General features: G+C 41.5%; 1 protein-coding gene across 5 annotated transcripts in view; it reads left to right on the top strand.

Moving 5' to 3' along the window:
- The window catches only part of Rprd2 (regulation of nuclear pre-mRNA domain containing 2), a 56,250-nt gene that overhangs the window by 21,726 nt on the left and 10,672 nt on the right, over window positions 1–23,852 (top strand). For 2 of the 5 annotated variants that reach the window (XM_021157254.3, XM_085835657.1), the window contains exons 2-10: window positions 2,595–2,724; window positions 5,975–6,075; window positions 6,970–7,047; window positions 8,265–8,317; window positions 9,274–9,400; window positions 13,827–14,002; window positions 18,973–19,255; window positions 21,155–21,415; window positions 23,310–23,510. In XM_021157254.3, the coding sequence (XP_021012913.1) occupies window positions 2,595–2,724; window positions 5,975–6,075; window positions 6,970–7,047; window positions 8,265–8,317; window positions 9,274–9,400; window positions 13,827–14,002; window positions 18,973–19,255; window positions 21,155–21,415; window positions 23,310–23,510 (1,410 nt within the window). Of the gene's footprint in view, window positions 1–2,594; window positions 2,725–5,974; window positions 6,076–6,969; window positions 7,048–8,264; window positions 8,318–9,273; window positions 9,401–13,826; window positions 14,003–18,972; window positions 19,256–21,154; window positions 21,601–23,309; window positions 23,511–23,852 lie in introns of those variants that run through there. The other 3 variants (XM_021157255.3, XM_021157257.3, XM_085835656.1) reach the window with 2 other exon arrangements.

Here is a 23,852-nt window from a genome sequence, read left to right on the forward strand (position 1 = left end):
GATCCTAGAAGGCAATGAGTGTGAGGGTGAGGAGGAGCCTGAGTGACTGTAGAACACTGGTCATCCAGGTGAATGTTAGAATTGCCCAGCATTTTAACAGTGAACCATAGGTGGGTTGAGCCTTTGAAAAGCTTAACTAACCTTCGTGTAAACCTGGAATCAAATTATCCCCAGAACATTCAGATATTTCAAATAGCTTCAGCCAGTAAATGGGGGCCTTAAATGTTTTGTGAGAAGTGTCTGGATCCGTATATGGAATACTATTAAACATGATTTGCAGTTATTTTCTGGTTTGAGGTCAGTGTTGTATAAGAATAGTTTTCTTCTAATCTTGGTATTTTTACAAGTTCATTCAACTCCTTTTCCTTTCTCTTCTTTTCTCTTCTCTTCTTTTCTTTCTTTCTTTGTCTCCACAAATACTTGGGGAAACGATTTTGCTTTGGTTTTATTTATTTATTTATTTATTTATTTTACAGTCTAGATTTTATCCCCCTCCTGGTCCACCTTCTAACTGTCCCCCATCCCTACCTCCCTATCTCCATGAGGATGTCCCCATCCCCACTCCCCCCCCCCCCCCACGAGACCTTCCTATTCTCTGGGGCCTCCAGTCTCTTGAGGGTTAGATTGCACCTTCGCTGACTGAACCCAGACCCTTCAGTCCTCTGCTGGATATGTGTTGAGGTCCTCATATCAGCTAGTGTATGATGCCCAGTTGGTGGGTGGTTCAGGGTCTGAGAGATCTCAGGGGTCCAGGTAAATTGAGACTGCTGGTCCTTCTACAAGTTCACCCTCCTCCTCAGCTTCTTCCATCTTTTCCCTAATTCAGCCACAGGGGTCAGCAGCTTCTGTCTATTGGTTGGGTGTAAATATCTGCATCTGACTCTTTCAGCTGCTTGTTGGGTCTTTTGAAGGGCAGTCATGGTAGCTCCCTTTTTGTGAGCACTCTATAGCCTCAGTAATAGTATCAAGCCTTGGTGCCTCCCTCTGAGCTGGATCCCACTTTGGGCTTGTGGCTGATCTCCTTTTCCTCAGGTTCTTTTCCATCTTTGTCCCTGCAGTTCTTTCAGACAGGAATAATTATGGGTCAGAGTTTTGATTGTGAGATGTCAACCTTATCTCTCACTTGATGTCCTCCTGTCTTCCTGCTGGAGGTGGGCTCTGCAAGTTCCCTCTCCCAACTCTAGGGCATTTCATCTAAGGTCCCTCCCTTTGAGTCCTGAGAGTCTCTCACCTCCTAGGTCTCTGGTACATTCTGGAGGGTCCCCCCACCTCCTACCTCCTGAGGTTGCCTGTTTCCATTCTTTCTGCTGGTCCTCAGGGCTTCGGTCCTGGCCCTCAGGGCTTCAGTCCTTCCCCCCACCCAATACCTGATCATGTTCCCCTTTTTCTCTCCCTGACCCCTTTCCCCCTCATGAGTCTCCCTCCCTTCCTCCCCACCTTGTGATTGCTTTCTTCTCCCTCCCAAGTAGGAATGAGGTATCCTCACTTGAACCCTTCGGCTTGTTAACCTTTTTGAGTTCTGTGGACTGTATCTTGGGTATTCTATACTTTTTTTGGCTAATATCCACTTATTAGTAAGTACATACCATGTATGTCCTTTGGGGTCTGAGATATCCTCACTCAGGATTTTTTCTAGTTCCATCGATTTATCTGCAAAACTCAAGATGTCCTCATTCTTAACAGCTGAATAGTACTCCATTGTGTAAATGAACCACATTTTCTACATCCATTCTTCTGTCTCTAGCTCTGGGTTGTTTCTAGCTCTGGCTATCACAAACAAGGACATAATGGAACATGTGCCCCTATGGCCTGGTGGGGCATCTTTTAGGTATATTCCCAAGAGTGGTATAGCTGGGTCTACAGGTAGATCTATTTCCAATTTTCTGCAGAATCTCCAGATTCATTTCCAGAGTGGTGTACCAGTTTGCAATCCCACCAGCAATGGAGGAGTGTTCCTTTTTCTCCACATCCTTGTCAATAGGTGTTGTCACCTGAGGTTTTGATCTTAGCCATTCTGATTGGTGTAAGGTAGAATTTGCTGTTTCCCTGATCATTAAGGACTTTAAACTTTTTTTTTTTTTCAGTGTTTCTCAGTCATTCAAGATTCCTTAGTTGTGAATTCTCTGTTTAGTTCTATACTCCATTTTTTAATTGGGTTGTTTGGTTTTTTGGTGGTTAGCTTCTTGTTTTAATTTCTTTAATGGATTTTTTTTTTTTTTAGTGCCAAGTGTCTACAGAATGAGGTGGTCTACTTGGAAGAGTACCTTGAACACAAATTTAACCTCAAATAGCTAAGGGTTTTTTGGTGCATTTAATAAATTATCCATTAGTTAATTACTTATTACCCCCTCCATGTAATTAGTCCATGTAAAAGCAATTACGTGAGGCTGGAGAGATGCTCAGGTTGGAAGCACTGGCTGCTTTTAAGTTCCTTTCTGGCCTCCATGGGCACTACATACATGTGATGTGCATACAAGCAGGCAAAGCACCCATAAGCATAAAATAACAACATGTAGTTTTTAAAAAGTTAGGTGTTTGAAAACAGTATATTTGGGGAAAGTTAATGACTTTTTTTTTTTATCTCTTCTCTCCAGCTACATATCCCCACCGTTTGAATCTCTTTTATCTTGCCAATGATGTCATACAGAATTGTAAACGGAAAAATGCAATCATATTTCGTGAATCATTTGCTGATGTGCTTCCTGAAGCAGCTGCTCTAGTGAAGTAAGTAAATCTGTATTGTACTTGGGGATTAATTTTTTTTTAATTTTTATTTTCTTGTTTTTGCACTTACTAGCAAAAACTTAAATAATTGTGCATACCTCAAAACCCAAGTAAAATATTGTGTTATTGGACAAGTGTAATGGTGTTTGTTTTTAATTTCAGCATCTGGGGAGCGGGGAAGGTGGAACTCTTAAATTTGAGACCTTGTTTCAAAAAAGCAAAAATGGGGTGAGCATAGGAGGCGGTAGCTCATTCTTATCTCTCTCTGGATTCATTCATAGTTTAGTTTTTAGTGTTCTTCACTTAGAGATTTTTTTTTTAAATAATGAAGCAATCTCAGCATAAAAATATAAGGAAAAGAATTAGAAAACACCAGGGTTAGTGTTTTATAAAAGTTCAGTATAACTTTGTGTTTTGTGTATATGTCACTAGGTAGCTCTATGTACATAATATCACAGACGGTAGAATGCAAGCAGGAAGTCTGCCTCGCTAGTTGCAGTTTGCTTGGTTTGGGGCTGGTAGGGCGTTCGTTGTTTTATTTATTTTAGTTTTTACTTACTTATTTTTTATGTGTATTGGTGTTTTGCCTGCATGTATGTATGTGCACCATGTGCAGGGCCTACAAAGAGCAGAGAGGGTGTCAGATCCCCTGCAACTGGAACTTATAGATGGTTGAAAGCTACAATGTGGATACAGGAAATTGAATCTGAGTCCTTTGGAGGAGTAGCTAGTACCCTTAACTGCTGTGTCATCTCTCCAGTTCCCCTGTTTTAATTTCTTTTAAGGCATGATCTTGTCATGGAGCCCAACCTAGCCTCGAATCATAGCCATTCTTCTTTCTCTGTCTCCCAAATACTGGAGTCACAGGTGTGAGCCACAGTCAGGTTAATTTTCTACTCTTAATACTGGAGTGTCTGTATATTTTGGTGGGTGTGCTTTAACCATGGTGGCTCTGTCGCCTTTCATGGGTATGTCGGTGCTGGTTGCTCTCGCATCCTCTCTCCTTACTTTGCATTTTGAGATCATATCAGTTCAATTCCTCCTTTTTCTTTTCTTTCCACCATGCCCAGCTCATTGACTTGTTTTTGTTTTGTTTTATTTTCCTGTGTTGAGGGTGTTCTCTTTAGATTTATTGGCCTTTCTTTTGTGTGTGTGTGTGTGTGTGCATGCCTGCCCGTGAGTGAGAGGCTGCCATCCGTTTCTCAGAGCTACTGTTGTAAGGTGGAGCTGATTCATGGTTAGTGCTCAGGAAACCTTAAGGAAGAAAACCTTAGTGTTTCTTCGTACTAGTGCAGTTATTTTGGTTTTTGTATTCATGTTTTGTTTTGGTGTTGAAGATGTAAAACCGGGCCTTTTGGATGGATACTTGGTAGGCCAGTGCTGTGTCACTATGATATTTCCCAGCTCTTTGTTCTTTGTTTGGGTTTGTTAAATTTTTATTTTTTTATTATTTATTTATTTTTGGTTTTTTGGAGACAGGGTTTCTCTGTATAGCCCTGGCTGTCCTGGAACTCACTTTGTAGACCAGGCTGGCCTCAAACTCAGAAATCCACCTGCCTCTGCCTCCCAAGTGCTGGGATTAAAGGCGTGAGCCACCACTGCCCGGCCAAATTTTTATGTGTATGATTGTATGCCTATACATACACGTGTGTGTGTGTGTGTGTGTGTGTGTGTGTGTGTGTGTGTGTGTGTACACCATATGCATGACTTGTGTCAGTGGAGACTAGATCCTCTAGGACTGGAATTACAGAGAGTTGTGAGCCCCTTGTGGTTCTTCTGTGAGAACAGTGAGTACTTGTAACTGCGCATTTGTTACATTTACTTAGTGTATGTGTGCCCATACCACAGCATGCATATGGAGCTCACGAGGACAACTTTCAGGAGTTAGTTCTCTCATCTCACCTCATGTGGGTTCTAGGGATAGAACTAAGCTCTCAGTTTTTTGACCAAAATCTTCCTTAAAATTTATTTTAAAAATTTTACTTGTTGGTTGGTTGGTTGGTTTATTTATTTATTTTGGATTTTCAAGGCAGGATTTTCTGTATAGCTTTGCCTGTCCTGGAACTATCTCTTTAGACCAGGATGATCTGGAACTCAGAGATCCACTTCCCTCTGCCTCCTAAGCATTGGGACTAAAGGTGTGCACCACCACCATCCCACCCCTGATTTAAATTTCTTTTAATGCCAAACATAATTACAACAGTTGGGAGGCAAAGGCAAGCAAAGTGTTTTTCTGTGAGTTCAAGGACAGCCTGATGTACAGAGTGAGTTCCAGAGCAGCCAGTATTACAGAGTGAGACCTTGTCTCAAAAAAGAAAAAGAAAAAGAAAAAGAAAAAGAAAAAGAAAAAGAAAAAGAAAAAGAAAAAAGGAAAGGAAAGGAAAACAGTAAACTTGGGGAGTGGGGGGATATGGTGTCCATGAATACCAGAAGAGGATGTTAGATCCCAGGAGCTGAAGTTCCAGGCAGGTGGAAGCTGCACGTGTGGGTGCTGGAAACCCAACCTGGGTCTTCTGCAAGAGCAGTGCACATTGAACTGCTATGCAGTCTCTCTGGCCTCATAGTTTTATTTTGTTAGATTCAACTTTTCCTTTGTAATGCTAATAGTTTCAGGCATTGACTAGACCTTTGAATTTCATAAGCATCACAAAGTTTATTATATATCTGTAGCCTTATTTTTGTCATTGATAAAAGTATTAAATAAGGACATTTTCCTTATAAATAATGCATGAAAAATTATGTAAAGATCTATACAAAGTGAGAGAGTTGGCTCAGTACTTGCTGATCCTCCAGAGGACCCAGGTTTGGTTCCCAGTGCCCATAGGACACTCAAAACCTTCCCTAGTCCCAGTTCTGGGACATCCATCATCCTCTTCTGACCTCCTTGGGTACTGGACACATATGTGACACATGTGTATATGTGCAGACAAAACACATAAAGTAAATAAATAGATCTTTTTTCATAACTAAAAATATATGTAACGCAGAAGAAATTTGGGTGATAGTAAGTTGTTGAGTATGTAACACATTTCTAGTTTGAGGATAAGTCAACTTTTTGTGTTGTGTTTGATTTCTGAGGTTGGATTTCTCTTTTTAACAGTCCTGGCTATCCTGGAATTTCCTTTGTAGACCATACTGAACTCACAGAGATCCACCTGCCTCTCCCTCCCATGTGCTGGGATTGAACAAAGGCTTGTGCTACCATACCCAGCCCATAAGTCAACATTTTTACATTTTGCTTTTCTTCCAGGGATCCATCTGTCTCTAAGTCTATAGAACGAATCTTTAAAATCTGGGAAGATCGAAATGTGTACCCAGAAGACATGATTGTGGCTTTGAGAGAAGCTTTAAGTAAGTTCCTTTCCTTTCCTAAAAGAATTTAAGTCAGTCTTTACAGTTCTGTCTATACTCATATCCTTTCTGTTGTATAACACTAAAGGGAGTGGAAGAATCTGGATTGATTTGTTTAGAATTGAATACATAAATGTATGAATGTTTGCACTCAAAATAGAACTGGATGGTGTAGGGACTTGGATCTTTGTCTCTGCTGGCTAAAGCAGACATGTTAAGTGAGGATGCCCATCTGGCTCTTCCTGTATTTGCTTTCATTAAGTATTTCAAAGTATTCATTGGTTATGTGTAATAAATTCTGCTCTGTCTTCTTACTGTTGGAGAAAGATTGGGCATATTTTCACAGCTTTTCAGTTGGTGGTGAGCATGCTTGAGTAGTCTCTAATCTCCATTTGACTTAGAGTTGCAGTAAGTTATATATCTATTCTTGGGTTTGTGTGCGTATGTGTTTGTATGTGTGTAAGTAAATTAGTTCTTACATATAAGATTTAAGTAATTAAATCACCAAATAGAAGTTGATAGTAATTATTACTGTGACCATTATCAGGCCATCACTAGGAATTTGGTTTTAAAAGAACACCTTCTAAGAAGCTGTTAAATCCTTCATATGATTTTGTGTTCTATTCAAAAGTAACTTATTTTTAGCATCTGACCTTTTTTTTTCCAGAGTTGGAGGTTTCATTAATTATATTTTTTATATTTATTTAATAGCTTCTTAGATTTGGTGGGTGTTTTCTGGTTTTGTTTTTTGTTTTTATAAAACTGAAAGAAAAGAAATGAAAGAAACTACAGAGTCACGGATTGCCTTTTTTCATGCTACAACTTTGGCACTGAAGTGGACAGACAGAGCAGCTTCCCATAATGCCAGACTGCAAAAACTGCAATGTTTTCCAGGTACCACTTTCAAAACTCAGAAGCAGCTGAAAGAAAATCTGAACAAACAACCGAATAAGCAGTGGAAGAAATCACAAAGTAAGGAACAAAAATCTCAACTAACATAAAATTACCTCCTCCTTTTGGAGCAGAAGAAAATGTAGACCATTTGACATCGTACCTGGCCTAAACCATGGGCAAGCTTGTGTTTTCCAGGCCTGGGAGGCTCCCAGTGACTTAGACTAATCAAGCCAGCATGAAGTTACTTCTTTTTTTAAAAAAAAAAAAAAAAACTACTGTTAAAGGAAATACAGAAAAGGGTTTAATTGAGTGAAGATCCAGGAGTAGTTGGGGTATTGAAAGAAGAAAAAAAAAAAAATACTTGCTAGTACCCAGGCAATTCCCACATTCAAAGATTTGTGAAATTAGAGGCAGCTGGCATTGCAGCACAGAGCGGAAGAGGAGACTAGGCATTAAGAAGCGTTTCTCTGGGAGCCATGAAAGCCTTCAGATTTGGGGATACACTCTACCACATTAGACATGGGCCTCCAATTTTGGCCAGAAACATTCTCTATGTGGAGCTCCTGTTGTGTTTGTCCCATTTGCCCAGCATGATATCAAGGGAGCGGATGCTGCATGTGATAGACTGTTGTGGGCAAACTGAGCAATGTCGAGAAACTGGAAGGTTTGGAGGGATGAAGGTGAAAGACAGTGGAGAATTGGGAGGTGACACCAGAGAGTTGGGATGTTTGCTCCGTCAAGCATGTGATACTCACCATGGTTAAGGGAGTCCTCTGGCATCCTTTTGTCATACATTGCATGCTTAGGAACAACAGGACCCATCAGTTTGGCCAAAGTTCAATCACAGTGATAATGCGTTTAGACCTTTGTTGCTATGAACTGAGTCAGCTAAAATATAATCCAAACTTAACCAGATGGGAATTGATATTTGTAGAGAATCGTCTCCAGCCAGTGCTCAGGATTAATCGGATGTCCTGTCCCTGAGCACTCTTACACTGAGACACTGAGAGTCTCTTACACTTGGTGAGACTAGGAGAAGGTGCTTCATGTACCTACCTCAGTCTCAGTCTGTTGGAGGTAAGTTGGTTAGACTTATCGAAGTAGTTTATTTTTCTACTGGCCATATTTAGGAGTGTTAAATTTCGTAGTTAATTTACTGCAGGATTATATTATGACTATGTATGCATGGCTGCTGTATGTTTGCAGAGTATACCCTTCACTCTACATTTCAGTTTTCCTGGATTTGGTTAAGTCTTTGTGCTGTATTCTTAATGAATTTTAATTTCATTCAACAGCATCCACGAATCCAAAAGCTGCTCTCAAATCTAAGATTGTTGCTGAGTTTCGAGTAAGTTACAGAATATGCTAAGTATACCAAAGATCATTTACTCACCTATGAAACCAGGTCCCTGTTATACTCATTTCTGCTCTGTTGTACATTGGGAATCCAGAACAGGAATAGATGGCCTAGAGTTTACCTGCTTTCCTAATGGAGAGACAGCCTTGCAGCACTTCTGCTGCTGGCTTAGCTCTGTGCGTAGTTATGATATCAGGAAGCCTCCTTTTTAAATTCAGCGCTATTAAATTTAAGAAGGGTGTTAGGATTTATTACAGTGTTAATCTTATATCTGTAAATTAGTTTGAATAATTAGGGACTGGGGAGGGCCACCAAGCCTGCTAACCTGAATTTGCTTCCTGAAACACACATGAAATGAGTCAACTCCTGCAGGAGTTGTCAGCTGACCTCTACACATGCACTATGGCACCCATGTGCTGCACAGATGAAAAATCAGTGTAGAGTTTAAAAACATATTTTTTTGTTTTGTTTCATTTTGTTTTGTTTTGTTTTTCGAGACAGGGTTTCTCTGTGTAGTCGTGGCTGTCCTGGAACCCACTCTGTAGCCCAGGCTGGCCTCGAACTCAGAAATCCGCCTGCCTCTGCCTCCCAGAGTGCTGGGATTAAAGGCGTGCGCCACCACGCCCAGCTAAAAACATATTTTTTAAAAAAGGATTTTTTTTTTAAGTATATAACTTGCTGATTGTGGTGGTGAAAGGCTTATCCTGTCACTCAGGAGGCAGGAACGCATTTGAGACCAGCCTGGTCTTTGGAGCAAGTTTCAGGGCTATGTAGTAAGATCCCGTCTTCCAGAACCTAAAAGTGTGTAGCTAAGAGTACGGTTTGACATGAGCACTAAAGATCAGTTTCTGTTTCCCCTTAAGGGGTTTGCTAGTCACTAGTCTGATGTATCCAGTGGGTAGAATATGGAATCCTGTGAATGGAATTTGACTGTGGTTTGTGTTCAGTCTCAGGCCCTCATTGAAGAATTGTTGATGTACAAACGATCAGAAGATCAGATAGAACTGAAGGAGAAACAGTTGTCAACCATGAGAGTGGATGTCTGCAGCACAGAAACTCTCAAGTGTTTAAAAGGTAACACACACATCTTTTCAAGTAAAATAGCTCAGTGTTTCCTTTCTTTGATTTTTGTGTAATCAGACTAGTTCGTCCCATAAGGAGAATTTTCGATGTGTTTCTGGGATGAATCACCCAGTGTTTAAAGAGAGGTAGGGTGAGACAATTTTCAGAACCCTCGTGGTTCCACTGATTTCCCAGGTAGCAGTTTGACTTGTATAAAGCTTGTAAATCATTCAATAAATTTCCCTGGGGAGAGGTAGGAATTTGGTTTTGTTTTTTGTGGATTTTAAGATTCATCTTATTTTCTATGTATCAATATTATGCTAGAATATATGTCTATGCGTCACGTCTGTGCCTGGTGCCTACGGAGGCCAGAAGAGGGATTGGATCCCCTGGGGTTAAGGATGGTTATGAGTCATCATCAGAGTGCTAGGAACAGAACCTAGGTCCCTTTGTAAGAGCAGCAAATGCCACATGAAACTGAAGAAGAATGAAGACCAAAGTGTGGACACTTTGCCCCTTCTTAGAATTGGAAACAAGCACCCATGGAAGGAGTTACAGAGACAAAGTTTGGAGCTGAAACAAAAGGATGGACCATCTAGAGACTGCCGTATCCAGGGATCCATCCCATAATTAGCCTCCAAACGATGACACCATTGCATACACTAGCAAGCGTTTGCTGAAAGGACCCTGATATAGCTGTCTCTTGTGAGACTATGCCGGGACCTAGCAAACACAGAAGTGGATGCTCACAGTCAGCTATTGGATGGATCACAGGGCCCCCAATGGAGGAGCTAGAGAAAGTATCCAAGGAGCTAAAGAGATCTGCAACCCTGTAGGTGCAACAACATTATGAACTAACCAGTACCCCGGAGCTCTTGTCTCTAGCTGCATATGTATCAAAAGATGGCCTAGTCGGCCATCACTGGAAAGAGAGGCCCATTGGACATGCAAACTTTATATGCCCCAGTACAGGGGAATGCCAGGGCCAAAAAGTGGGAATGCGTGGGTAGGGGAGTGGGGGCGGAGGGTATGGGGGACTTTTGGGATAGCATTGGAAATGTAATTGAGGAAAATATGTAATAAAAAAAAATTAAAAAAGAGCAGCAAATGCTCCTAACCTGAGCCATCACTGCAGTCCCTGGGTTTAGTTTTGTTCTTTCATTTTTGTGGGGTAGGGAGTTGTTTGTTACAGGGTTTCATACTGTAGACCAGACTAGGCTTTGGGCGGGGGTGGCGGGGGGGGGGGGGTGCGAGACAGGGTTTCTCTGTGTAGCCCTGGCTGTCCTGGAACTCACTCTGTAGACCAGCCTCTGCCTCCCAAGTGCTGGATGGAACTAAAGGTGTGCGCCACCACCACCTTGTCTTGAACTCACAAAGATGTAGATCATCTCACTACCTGCCTCTGCCTCCTGTGCACAACTCCGCCTGGCTTCATATACGCATTCTTATTCTCAGTGTCTTGCTGTACTGAGTTATGAGCTCTCAGCTGGTCTTTCTCGTTGGGGCTCATTGGCTCTGTTCTTTAGCACACTGTCATCTTGTAGCGTCTGCTTAGTTTCTTTCCTTGTTCACATTATGATAGTTTAAATTGTTTTATAAAGATCTATTTATTATTATATGTAAGCACACTGTAGCTGACTTCAGACACTCCAGAAGAGGGGGTCAAGTCTCATTAGGGATGGTTGTGAGCCACCACATGGTTGCTGGGATTTGAACTCAGGACCCTCAGCAGTCAGTGCTCTTACCTGCTGAGCCACCTCACCAGCCCAATAGTTATAACTACACTCGTAATTTATTAGGATGTAAGCGTCTTGCAGTCAGAGATTACCTGCTACTTGATTTTGCTCTGCTCTAGTGCTGTGTATTTGGTCTCTGGAATGAGTAAGTGGTAATTAGCTGCTCACTTTTGTATCTGTTTTACTCCTGTACCATGCTTTGATTTTACTTAGTTACTTGTAGAATTACAGAATATTTTACTAGAACATGAGATTTATAGGCATTTCTAGATAAGCCATACAAAATGGTCACAAGCTCTTTTTCTTCCAAAGAGTGAAATCTACACTTCATAGCAAAGTCATAATGCTGTTAGTGAGGGTTGTGGTATTTGTTTAATATTCCCATTTTGCTTCAGACAACATTTACAGTGTCTATATGAAGTTAGACTTGGCTAAGAATGTATCCTAAACTGGGTAGCTGTGTTAACAGCTCGTGAGGGAAGGGAAGGTGTGTGCGGCAGCCAACACATACACACACTGTTTATAAACAGTTCACATTGACACAAAGATGCTTCTAGCTCTGCTCCTGCTTTACCACAGGGATGTAGATCTTGCACATTTATTTTGTAATGTTTCTAAGGGTGTGTCGATTCAGTATAAACAGAATATCTTGGCAGAACAGAAGTAAGTGATAATACACTTGAGTGGCTTCAGTATTACCCACTCATCCCTGTCCTCTGCTCCACACTAAATTGAATATAAGATGTCTAACTCAATCCTAATCACGATGCAGAAGCATCCTGCAAAGCTCTGGGATCCCAGGGGAGAGCTGAGGTCTCATGAAGGTTTCAGCACTCACCAGGAAAGGAACATGTGCTGGACTTTAAGGACACTTTGCAGAGAAGAGTGAAGAACTTTTGTCTGATGCCCCAGAGATGATGTAGCTTCTCTGAACCTTAGTTTCTCATGGAAGAGACATGTTGTAGACTATTCTGCACTGCAGCGCAGGGAGAAGAGTGGGCCTTTGTCCTGTGACCCACGCTACCGTCTCGCCAGCGAAAACGCACGCAGGCCACTCGGATCCTTCTGCAGTAAAGCTTTAATACATCTCGAGAGATAGATGATCAGCTTCAGGAGAGGAGACCCAGAGAGCAGAAAACCCTTCCCTTTTATAGGCTGCAAAGAATGGTTGGAAACGTGCACCACCCGGATTGGCTGCTCACTATCAGTCAGTTAACGCCACGAGAGAGGCAGGGCTCAGGTAATGGAAAGATACCCTGACGCCTGCACACACTTACGAGCAACGGATGTCAGCGCCATCTTGTAATGGCGACTGTGAGGGCAACTCCTCACAGTCCTGATCTTCCTGAGAAGGAGTATGGAGAATCTTTGCAAAATGAAGAATGTGGAACAGAGAGGTCCAGTGGTTAAGAATATTTGCTGTCCTTCCAAAGGACCTGGGTTCAGTTCCTAGCACCCATGCTGGGTGACTCACCACAATGGCTGTAATTCCAGTTTCTCATGTGCTCATATACATAAAATAAAATAAAAAGTTAAAAAAAAAAGCAGTTCAGCTAAGCTTTGTCTTAATTACAGACACCTCATTCACTCTCACAAATTTACATGGAACTGTTTCTGTCGGTCTGTGCTGAGTGTGTTAGGGTGATGGTGGGGAGATTTGGTTTATAGTCTGGTGGCACAAATCTATAATATTAACCACTCAGGAGAAGTTAAAGGACAACCTGAGCAACTTCTTGAAACTATCTCAATAAAAGTTTAGGCAAGAAATATTACACACTGAAAGACATGTGCTGGCACAGGCTAGTGCTCTCAGCATTTGGGAAGCTGAGGCAGAAGATCATGAGTTTGAGGCCATCATGGGCCTCATACATATGAGTTTAAGACATGGTTGCTCTACATAGTCACTCTCTTAAAACAAAAATAACTGCACACCAAGGCAACAAGAAAAGTGTCACAGAACAGTAAGAACTGTGGCATGGAAAGAAATTTCACTCAAAGGTTTTGGTTTTGTTTTGTTTTGGCTTTTAAGTGAGTTAGTTTAATTCAAAGTGGTACAGAATTCAGAGTACAATGAAGATGGAACAGTAGGCTCTGGTGGGATTCCAGACTGGGTTCACTTTAAATTCACCGGTTGAGGTAGGACTTGCTGAATACTGGAGACAATGAGCCATTGCATTAGTCACTTTATTCGTTTTTTTTTTTTTAACAAAAATTTATTACAATGTACAACAGGCTCCAAGATAACACTCCATTCTAGCTATTAGGTGGCAAAGATGTTATGACAGGGAATCCAGATGTTTGACAGGTTACAGGATAACACTTCATTCTAGCTGTAGTGGCAAAGATGTTATGGCAGGGAATCCAGATGTTTAAATAGGAATGGAAGAGGGGGTTCACCATCGCCCAAGATGTGGGGGACAGCTTTTTGCCAGATTTCTTAACTCCACCTGTGGCCAGGGGGCTCTTCCCCTCGACCTTGGCTTTTAGCTCCTCGAGTTTCTCCTGTTCCTCCTTTTGTTTCTGCCTGAAAGCCTTATCTTCCTCGTCCATCTCCTTGGCCTGCTTCTTGGGCTTAAAACAAAAATAATTGCACCTTATTAGAATAATTTCAATGGCTTCTTCTTGCCACCTTCCTGGTCTGACATGGTGCCTCCAGCCACTTCCTTCTAATCGTGATATAAATACTTTCTCCATTATTTCAGATAAAACAGGTGGAAAGAAGTTCTCCAAAGAATTTGAAGAAGCAAGTTCCAAGCTAGAGGAGTTTGTGAATGGATTAGATAAACAGGTGAAAAATGGGCCCTCACTAACAGAAGCATTAGAGAACGCTGGAATTTTCTATGAAGCACAGTACAAGGAAGTGAAAGTGGTCGCTAACGTAAGTAATTCTGGCTGTTTCATATTGAGTGCTTACTGTGTGTCAGATACTGCTGATACGGGTGACCAAAACTGAGGATAAGCATTTGGATCTGTAGGAGTATCCTCATCCAAGACATTATAGCTGGTAGATCAGATTAAAACGTGGATCTTGGGAGCCGGAGAGATGGCTCAGTGGTTAAGAGCACTGACTGCTCTTCCAGAGGTCCTGAGTTCAAATCCCAGCAACCACATGGTGGCTCACAACCTTCTGTAATGATTCTCTTAAAACGACATGACTCTTTCAGATACTGACACTCGTGTGCATCCTGAAAATTGTGTCTTAGTATTTTTTTCTTTTCCTTTTTTTTTTTTTTTTTTGGCTTTTTCGAGACAGGGTTTCTCTGTATAGTCCTGACTGTGTCCTGGAACTCACTCTGTAGACCAGAATACATTTAGAATAAATATACATTTAGAACATTACAAGGATACTTTTTGTTTGTTTGTTTGTTTGTTTGTTTGTTTTGTTTTTTGAGACAGGGTTTCTCTGTGTAGCCCTGGCTGTCACTTTGTAGACCAGGCTGGCCTCGAACTCAGAAAACTCAGAAATCCGTCTGCCTCTGCCTCCCAAGTGCTGGGATTACCACCACACCCAGCTACAAGGATACTTTTTAAAGGTGGGGTACCATAATGACTAGAGGTGCTGTAGTGATTTTTTAATTACTTTGTAAATTTAAATTTTAATGCAAGTGGTCAAAGAGGCAAAGATTTGATAGTTGAGGGTGCTGGAGTGAAGTAGTTCTCCTGAGGAGAAGTGGTGTCGTGACCCTTGCTCCACCAAGTCATGCATACGTACAAAGATACCAGACATAGACACATAGAAGCTTAGCCCTATGGGGACAGACCTTAAGGAAAGCCTGCAGTCATTTCCTAGAATGTTTTAATGAAAGATTTCAGCTTCACTAACAGGAAGTACTTCCTCTGACCTCCAGAAGTGTATGCGTTACCATAACAACTCATATTGTAACTAGTCCCTCTGCTTTTGATTTTTTATCATGCCTTAATGTTTCTTTTTCCTTTCTATTAATTTTACTCTTTTAGAAGTTTACAGTGTTATAGAAATGAAAACTAAAACTAGAAATATATATGGTTAAAATATATCTGATTCTGTACATAGATATCTGTAATAGTTTTAGGGTCTGGTGAGATGGCTTAAAGGGTGGTAAAGGCACTTGCTGCCAAACTTGATGCCCTACTCACATGCTAGGAGAAAGCCAGCTTTCCCACAATTTTTTTTTCTGACTGCTGTATGTTTGCTGTGGCATACACTCACCCATATGCCCACCTCCAGAATAAATATGTGTAATTTATATATTTATTGAAATATGTATTTGCTATTATATAGTATATATAAGTTTTATAGAGATGGGGGGAGGAGAGAAGGAAAGGGAGAGAAGCAGAGGTCCATGAAAAACTGGGTGGTGTCACATGCCTTTAATGTAGCACTCAGGACGCGGACGTGGAGGCAGGTGGGTCTCTGAATATGAGGCCAGCCTGGTCTACAGAGTGAGGACAGCCAGGGCTACAGAGAAATTTGTCTCAAAAAAAGTGTGTGTGTGTGTGTGTACATACATACACATACATATATATTTTTATATGTATACACACACACATATTTTTATATATACACACACACACATACACACACTTTGTACTGGCTGGTTTTGGGTATCAACTTGACACAGGCTGGAGTTATCACAGAGAAAGGAGCTTCAGTTGGGGAGATGCCTCCACGAGATCCAGCTGTAAGGCATTTTCTCAATTAGTGATCAAGGGGGAAAGGCCCCTTGTGGGTGGGACCATCCCTGGGCTGGTAGTCTTGGGTTCTATAAGAGAGCAGGCTGAGCAAGCCAGGGGAAGCAAGCCAATAAAGAACATCCCTCCATGGCCTCTGCATCAGCTCCTGCTCCCTGACCTGCTTGAGTTCCAGTCCTGACTTCCTTCAGTGATGAACAGCAATGTGGAAGTGTAAGCTGAATAAACCCTTTCCTTCCCAGCTGCTCCTTGGTCATGGTGTTTGTGCAGGAATAGAAACCCCGACTAAGACACACTTTTAAACTTTATTCTTATTGGGTGGCATGTGTGAGAGAGAGTGGGTAGGAACATATCCTATGGCACATGTATGCATCAGAGCATGACCTTTGGGAGTCAGTTCTCTTCTACGTTTGGATTTCAAGAAGCAGTTGGCAACAAGTACCTTTATCTGCTGCGCTTCCTGGACTCTCAGAAAATATCATGAAGGAGAAAACAGTAACAACAAACAAAAAGTGGTTAAGTTAGTTCTGCCTTCCTCTTGTCAAAATCTCAGCCATTTGAGTATCTAACTTTGATTCCTTATACTAAAAAGACTGCTAAAAGCCCTGCTCATTAGTGTACTTGACATTTTCTGTCTTCTGTTTTGGATACTCAAGTTTTTACACTGCTCCCCAAAAGCCAGACCTCAGAGAAAAGAACACTACTGACATGAACCAGCTTTCCTCATGGTCTTTCTGCTGGTGCCGGCAGTTTCCAGTACATCCAGATAGATGCTGATAGTCGTCATTCGTGTGTTGTATAAGAAGGTGTGTGCATGTGCAGTGCCTGGGTGTGCACAGGGGACGCCAGAGGTTGTTGACTTCAGGTGTCTTCTTTTTTTTTCCCCCAAAGATTTATTTATTTTAATTTTATGTGTATAAGTGTTTTGTCTACATGCATGTCTGCACCATGTGCATACTGTGGGTTCTGAGTGAACCTGGGTCCTCTCCAGCCCTCTTCTTTATTTGAAACAGGATCAGTCTTTCACTGCACATGGATATGACTGTTTCAGCTAGAGTTGCTCACCAGCAAGTCCTTGGGGTCTTCCTGTCCTGTCCTGACCCTTCCACCCACAACACTGTGTCAGAGTCACCACACAAATCTTTAAATGGGTATTAAGTGTCTGAACCCAGGTCCTGAGGCTTAAATGCAAAAACATTGAGCCCAGTGAGACATCTCCCCTACTTCTGAGTTCCATCTGTCTAGGTTCTTTTGGTGTTGGGTGTGTGTGTGTGTGTGTGAGTGTGTGTGTGTGTGAACAAGAGAGAGAGAGTTGAGGGAGAGAAGGGGGGAGGTTTCTCTGTGTAGCCATAGCTGTTTTAGATTTCACCCTCAAACTGACCTTGAATTTGGAGGCCTGCCTCTACCTCCTGGGTACTAGGGTTAAATGTGCATGACACCACGTCAAACCTGTGTTCTCCCCATCCCACCCCCTCTCTTAAGATTTATTTATGTATGTGGGTGTTTGTCTTCATGTCCATCTGCACACCAGAGAAGGACATTGGATCCCATGGGACTACAGTTATAGACATTTGTGGGCTGCCATGTGGGTGCTGGGAATTGAACTCAGGACTTCTGGAAGACCAGCCAGTGCTCTTAGCCACTGAGCCATATCTCTAGTGCATGTGGCCCCATGCCCACCTGTCCTACCTCCTGTCCCTTTTGTAAGAATTTTTTGAGATTTTATTTATTTTTACTTTTTAAAATTTACTTAATGCCTCTGTATGCACATCTGTGCACCATATTCAGTGTCCTTGGAGTCTAGAAGACTGTGTCAGGTCTACTGGAATCTGTAGATGGGTAAAAGCCACCCATGTGGGTGCTAAGAATTGAACCTGTGTCCTCTGGAAGAGCAATCTGCTCTTTAACCGCTGAGTCATGTCTCTAGTCACATGCCTTTGTATATGAATGTTGTCTACATGTATGTATATGTACATGATCATAACATGTGTGCCTTGTGCCCTCAGAGACAGAGTTAGATCTCCTGGAGCTGGAGTTACAAGCAGTTGTGACTTACCATGTGGGGTCTGGGAAACTGAATGCAAGTTCTCTGTAAGAGCAGCCAATGTTCTTATGTCCTAAGTGCTGGGATTACAGACATGTGCCACTGTGCCCAGTATTTTCCTTAGTGTCTTTTAAATAATGTAATAATGTTTTGAATATCTAATCAAAATAAAGTAATACCTACAATGTGACAGTTCAAAACTCTCAAAACAAAAGGAAGGGGAGGGTTAAGGTGGCTTACTGTGTAAGCACCTGCCACCAAACCTAAAGGCCTGGGTTTGATCTCTCGGACCTTAGCAATGGAGGGGAAGAACCAGGACCCACAGGGTGGGTGAGAAAGAACCACCTCCCAACAGTTGTCCTGTCTTAGGGGTTGCATGTCATGGTGCATATTCACACATGTACATATACAATAAAGTAGTAAGAAAAGGAGCCAGGTGCTGGGCTTACATCAGTATCAGCCGTGAGGAGTTGGTGAATGAGTTAGAATGGCAGCTCTCTGCTCTTCCCCCAAAACACTTGTGACCTCTGTCTAATCATAACAGAAGTCACAAGACAAACATCAATTGACCTTTCCAGTATTCCTCAGAATTCTTAAGGTAAATATATACAGTTGTTAAGGTCATCAGAAACAAAGAAATTTCAAGAATGTCACACACAAGAGGGACCCGGGAAAACATGACTTAGAAAAAGAAATAATGGGTAAAAAAAGAGAAAATCTGGACAAAGTAAAAAAACTTTAGTGAATAATTAACTGTGACTAATAGAGCATTTCTATCAAATTAAGCGAAGTCTCAGCACATACAAAGCATACAAGCCTGTTGAGACTTGAGTTTGATCCTTGGAACCTGATTAAAGATGGAAGAAAAGAACTTATCCTAGCTTTCCCGTGAGTTCCACATACATGCCATGGCCTGCACACCCACATCCATCATACACACGTACGCAATAAACTTTTAAGAGATCTCTAACAATTGTGGGTAGTAGTATTCATTGAGCAGTAGATGCCCAAGGCTGCTCTGTGCTCTGTGATGTTCTGGCTTTGTTTAAGTCTTGTCAGATGATACCTGGGTGGGTGTTCCTCACGTCACGGAAATAAGCAATATTCTCTCTCTCTCTCTCTCTCTCTTTTAGGCTTACAAAACCTTCGCTAACCGAGTAAACAACTTAAAGAAGAAGTTGGATCAATTGAAGTCAACCCTTCCTGATCCTGAGGAATCACCAGTCCCCTCTCCAAGTATGGATGCTCCTTCCCCAACTGGTTCTGAGTCTCCATTCCAGGGCATGGGAGGTGAAGAATCCCAGTCACCAGCCATGGAGAGTGACAAATCTGCCACACCCGAGCCTGTAACAGATAACCGTGATGTGGAAGACATGGAACTCTCAGATGTGGAAGATGATGGATCAAAAATCATTGGTAAGGCCTGCTATGGTTACTAAGTAGCTTATTGTGTATTGTCCCTACAGTTGATGAGCACACAGAGCAGGTAAAGGTGTCTCACTGCTGTCTTTCTCAGGGCTGGAGACCTGACCAGGGCCTGACACAGGCAGTGTGCCAGTGCTCAGAAATGATTTTATTTCTATACAGTACAGAATAAAGATAGTTTGGGTATATTGAATAAATTATAATACTAGAATTTGTAACATTAGAGTATTTTTTGTTTGTTAATGTAACTAGTGTGAATACATGGCTCAGCAGTTAGGAGCACTTGCCAGTCTGCAAAGGACACAAGTTCATTGCCTAGCACCCACAACTGGCTGTGACTCCTGTGCAAAGGGATCTGATATTCTCTTGTAACCTTGGACACCAGGCAAAATGCACATGTGAATACAGGCAAAATACTCATACAGAGATAAATCAAAAAATAATGTAAATAAAAAGAACTCAAAGCTGCAATTTATTAACTACCTTTTCACAACTAACCTGAATTGATTTTTATCTGGCATCTGTACTTTTATAATTGTTCTTAATAAATGCTTTGTCTTCTGTTGAATTAAGCTGCTCACTATGCTCTACACAGTAGTAAGAGGCGTATGGTCTAAAGTGGCTTTTTGGTTTTTTACACACAATATTTTTATTGATTATTTGGAAATTTCACATTACGACCTGGGTCATACTTACTTCCCAGTTCCCTAGGTCCCTAACCCTGTCCCCTGCCCCACCCCCACCCCCACCCCCCGCCTTGTGACATTCACTAGCAAAAAAGGGAGAGAGGAGTCCAACCAAAGTTTTTTTTGTTTTGTTTTGTTTTAAAGATTTATTTATTATATATGTAAGTACACTGTAGCTGTCCTCAGACACTCCAGAAGAGGGCGTCATATCTTGTTAAAGATGGTTGTGAGCCACCATGTGGTTGCTAGGATTTGAACTCAGGACCTTTGGAAAAGCAGTCAGTGCTCTTAACAGCTGAGCCATCTCCAGCCCCCAACCCAAGTTTTTAAGACTTAAAACATTGCAGTTTCAAATGAGTGCCTAGGGGATGGACCGATGCTCAGCAGTAGGAGCACTGGCTGTTCTTCCAGGCTCCAACACTCAATGGCAGCCCTCTGCTGTCTGTCAGTCCACTTCCAGAGAATCTGATGCCATCTTCTGATATCTTGGGGCATTGCATACACATGGTACACAGGCAGACAGACAGACAAAAATACCCATATACATAAAATAATTTTGAAAAATAATTAGTGTTCATTATACTCACAGTTGGACAACTTGTAGAAACAAAATACTACTACTAATATGTATGGAGTTGTTGTTACTAAGAAAGTTCTAGAAAAATGGAAGAACAGAATACCTTGGCAAACACCATCTCCTTAAAACAGTACAAATAAATAGCAAGGAAAAATATGTTGTCAAGAATTTAAGGGGATGCTGCTGCTGCTGCTGCTGCTGCTGCTGCAGTCTTTTCAGTTATCTTTTTCTCCCTGAATGTCCTCATCTCCCTCCCTGGCATCTCCCTCTTGTTGGGGAAAGATGGATATTTATATTTAGTACTGCACCAATCATAATATACAAGAGAATTATTAAAAAGTAAGATGCAGTTAATTGGTGGGATGTCATAAACTATATAGACTGATCTTCTTTATCTTATATTTCTTTATGTGTATGAGTGTACATCTATGTGAATACATGTGTATGCATATCAGAGGGCATCAGCCCCATGAAGCTGGAGTTTCTGGGTGTTGTGAGCTGCCGAGTATGGCTGGTAGGAACTGGTTTGTTTTGTTTTGAGGCATAAAACTAAGTGGTGTAGAACTTTGTGCCCTCAAATTAGGAAATATTATGTCATAAAATTATCTCCCTTGTTTGTTCAAACAGTGGAGGACCGGAAAGAAAAACCTGTGGAGAAACCTGCTGTCTCCACTGGTGTGCCCACCAAGTCAACAGAAAGTGTCTCGAAAGCCTCACCGTGTGCCCCACCGTCTGTGCCCACGACAGCAGCTCCACCTCTCCCAAAGCCTCTGAACACTTCACTTCTGTCCCCTTCCCCAACTTTGGTTTTGCCAAACCTGGCAAATGTGGATCTGGCAAAGATCAGTTCCATCCTTAGCAGCCTAACATCAGTCATGAAAAACACGGGTAAGTGAGCCACTGACGATGCTGAGCCACTGATTTCCGTCTTTGTTTCATTGAACTAGCAAAGTGGGGGGGGTTTTTTGGTGGTGATGGTGGTGATGAAATTAGTACAATTTTTTTCATTAAAAATACATTAAAAATGAATAGACACCCTAGAAAAGCCAAAAAATAATCTTACTACACCAAAGAAAACCACCTATATATATATATATATATATATATATATATATATATATATATATATACATACACATGTATGTGGATTTGAGAGATTAGATATTTAGAATACTTTTTCTTTTAATAATTGAAACATTGCCTATATTATCTTTAAATCAGCTTATTTAAAACTTAAGTATGTATGACAAAATTTTAGTTATTAAATATTCATTTAAACAGCTGCTGGTTGTGGTGGTGCACACCTGAAATCTCAGCACTTGGGAAAAGAGGCAGGATATGAGGGGTTCAGGGATAGCCTGGGCTATATGAGGCCCTTTCTGGACAAAAATGATGGAGATGGGTAGGAAGATGGTTCTGTGAGTGAAGTGCTTGATTTCGTAAGCCTGAGGGCCTGAGCTTAGATTGCCAGCACCCACACAACAACCAGGCTTAGCTGTGTGTGCTTGTAGTGCCACTGTTGAGAGTGAGTACCCACTGGTAGATACTGGGGAGAAGCAGCCAGTCTAGCAAAAACCTGAAGTTCCAGATTCAGTGATTGACGTAATCTCTCCCAAAATTAGATAGTGACAGAGAAAGGCACACAGTTTCATTTTGGTCTCCAGGTACACACAATGTGGGAATGTATAACTGTGCATGTACCACACACAAGAAAAGTCATGTGCATCAATCTTAATGGCTATTGTAGTATATGGTAATTCTTGTTATTAGATATTACTATGTTTTCAGCTTTTCATTTTATAAAGAATACTGAAGTCCTTGCCATGCAAACCTGATGAGACCTACATTGAATCTCCAGGATCCATGTACAGGTGGCAGGAGAGATGTGACTCCTCAAAATTCTCCTCTAACCCCCATCATCCACACACTAGCAATGATAATAGTGCAGAAGGACAGACAGGAACATTGTATCTCATCTGCGCCATGCCCGCAGTAGTATTTGGGGGAATTAATCAGCATGAGAACTAGACCTGTGACCCGAGCCCTGAGGAAGCCAAGCAGGAAGAGTAAGAATTGAAGGCCAGCCTGGGGTATATTGTGAGTCCCTGTTTAAAAAACACAAAACCAAAAAGCAGCATGTAGCTTTTTAAGTTGTTACCTAAGAGCATACTATTTTATATACCTAGTGTTTGGAAATTTAATTGTTCCTAACCTTTTCCATTGTCACGTTCAATCTTGAAAAGATAATATTTTAATTAAAGATTTTTTTCATTTGTTCATTTATATTTATTTGTAAAACATCTGTTCATAGTGGTTTGGTCATATTTTAAGAAATCAAATGTTGTTCTTGTGTCTGCGTTTACCTTTTTACTGTGCTTTGAAGTGTAAAGTGTAAAGGCGTTTATTTGTATAATGTCACCTTAAAGGCTGTGTAAGAGGAAAACCCTTGCCACTCCCATAGACATGCGGTGACGGTGCTCTGCATTGGTAGTGCCTCTGATGCTGTCGTCCTGCTGCAGTCACTGAGCACCGTGGGTGCAGAAGCAGGTTGCCGCTCTGAAAACCAAGGAATGTGCATGAAAATAACATAGTGCTTGTTTGTTTTAAGAATATTCCAAACAGAAACAACAGTTCATATTTTCAGATGTTTTTCTTTGTATGTGTCAAAACGGGCACTATTTGTGGATCAGTCACCAGAATTACTATTAAACAATCTTTCATTGACTGGAAAGTGTCATGAATTGAGTATTGCATTTTCTTGAGTTCATCTTTCTGCCACCAGGGGTCAGTTCTGCATCAAGACCTTCTCCAGGAACTCCTACCAGTCCCAGCAACCTCAGCAGTGGCCTGAAAACACCTGCACCTGCCACAACACCATCTCACAACCCTCTGGCAAATATCCTGTCAAAGGTGGAGATCACCCCAGAGAGCATTCTCTCTGCTCTTTCTAAAACCCAGACACAGTCAGCCCCTGCACTCCAAGGTAAACTGACATGTGCCAGAGGGACTTGAATTGTGAATGTTTGTCTCCAGGGTAACCTTGAATTCTAACTCAGAGGAATCCAAAGTCATGAAATGTACAATACACTTAGTTCATTACTGTCTTTATACTTATAATTTATGAGGTAGCAGAATTGCAAATGTCAACACTAAAACAGACTCTAAATATTATCTAGTAACACCCTCCCATTCATGTAAGGAGACCAAGCTCATGAGGTGATGTGGTTGGTTAATGTAATGCGTTTGTCTGATGTGTGATGAACTGAGACTAGAAGCCAGACTTCTTGGTTTGCTAATAATATTCTATCCTATAGCAGGGCACTAC

The sequence above is a fragment of the Mus caroli genome, unplaced genomic scaffold (genome assembly GCF_978045245.1).
Source record: "Mus caroli unplaced genomic scaffold, Mus_caroli_1 scaffold_3, whole genome shotgun sequence".
NCBI classification, from domain to species: Eukaryota; Metazoa; Chordata; class Mammalia; order Rodentia; family Muridae; genus Mus; species Mus caroli.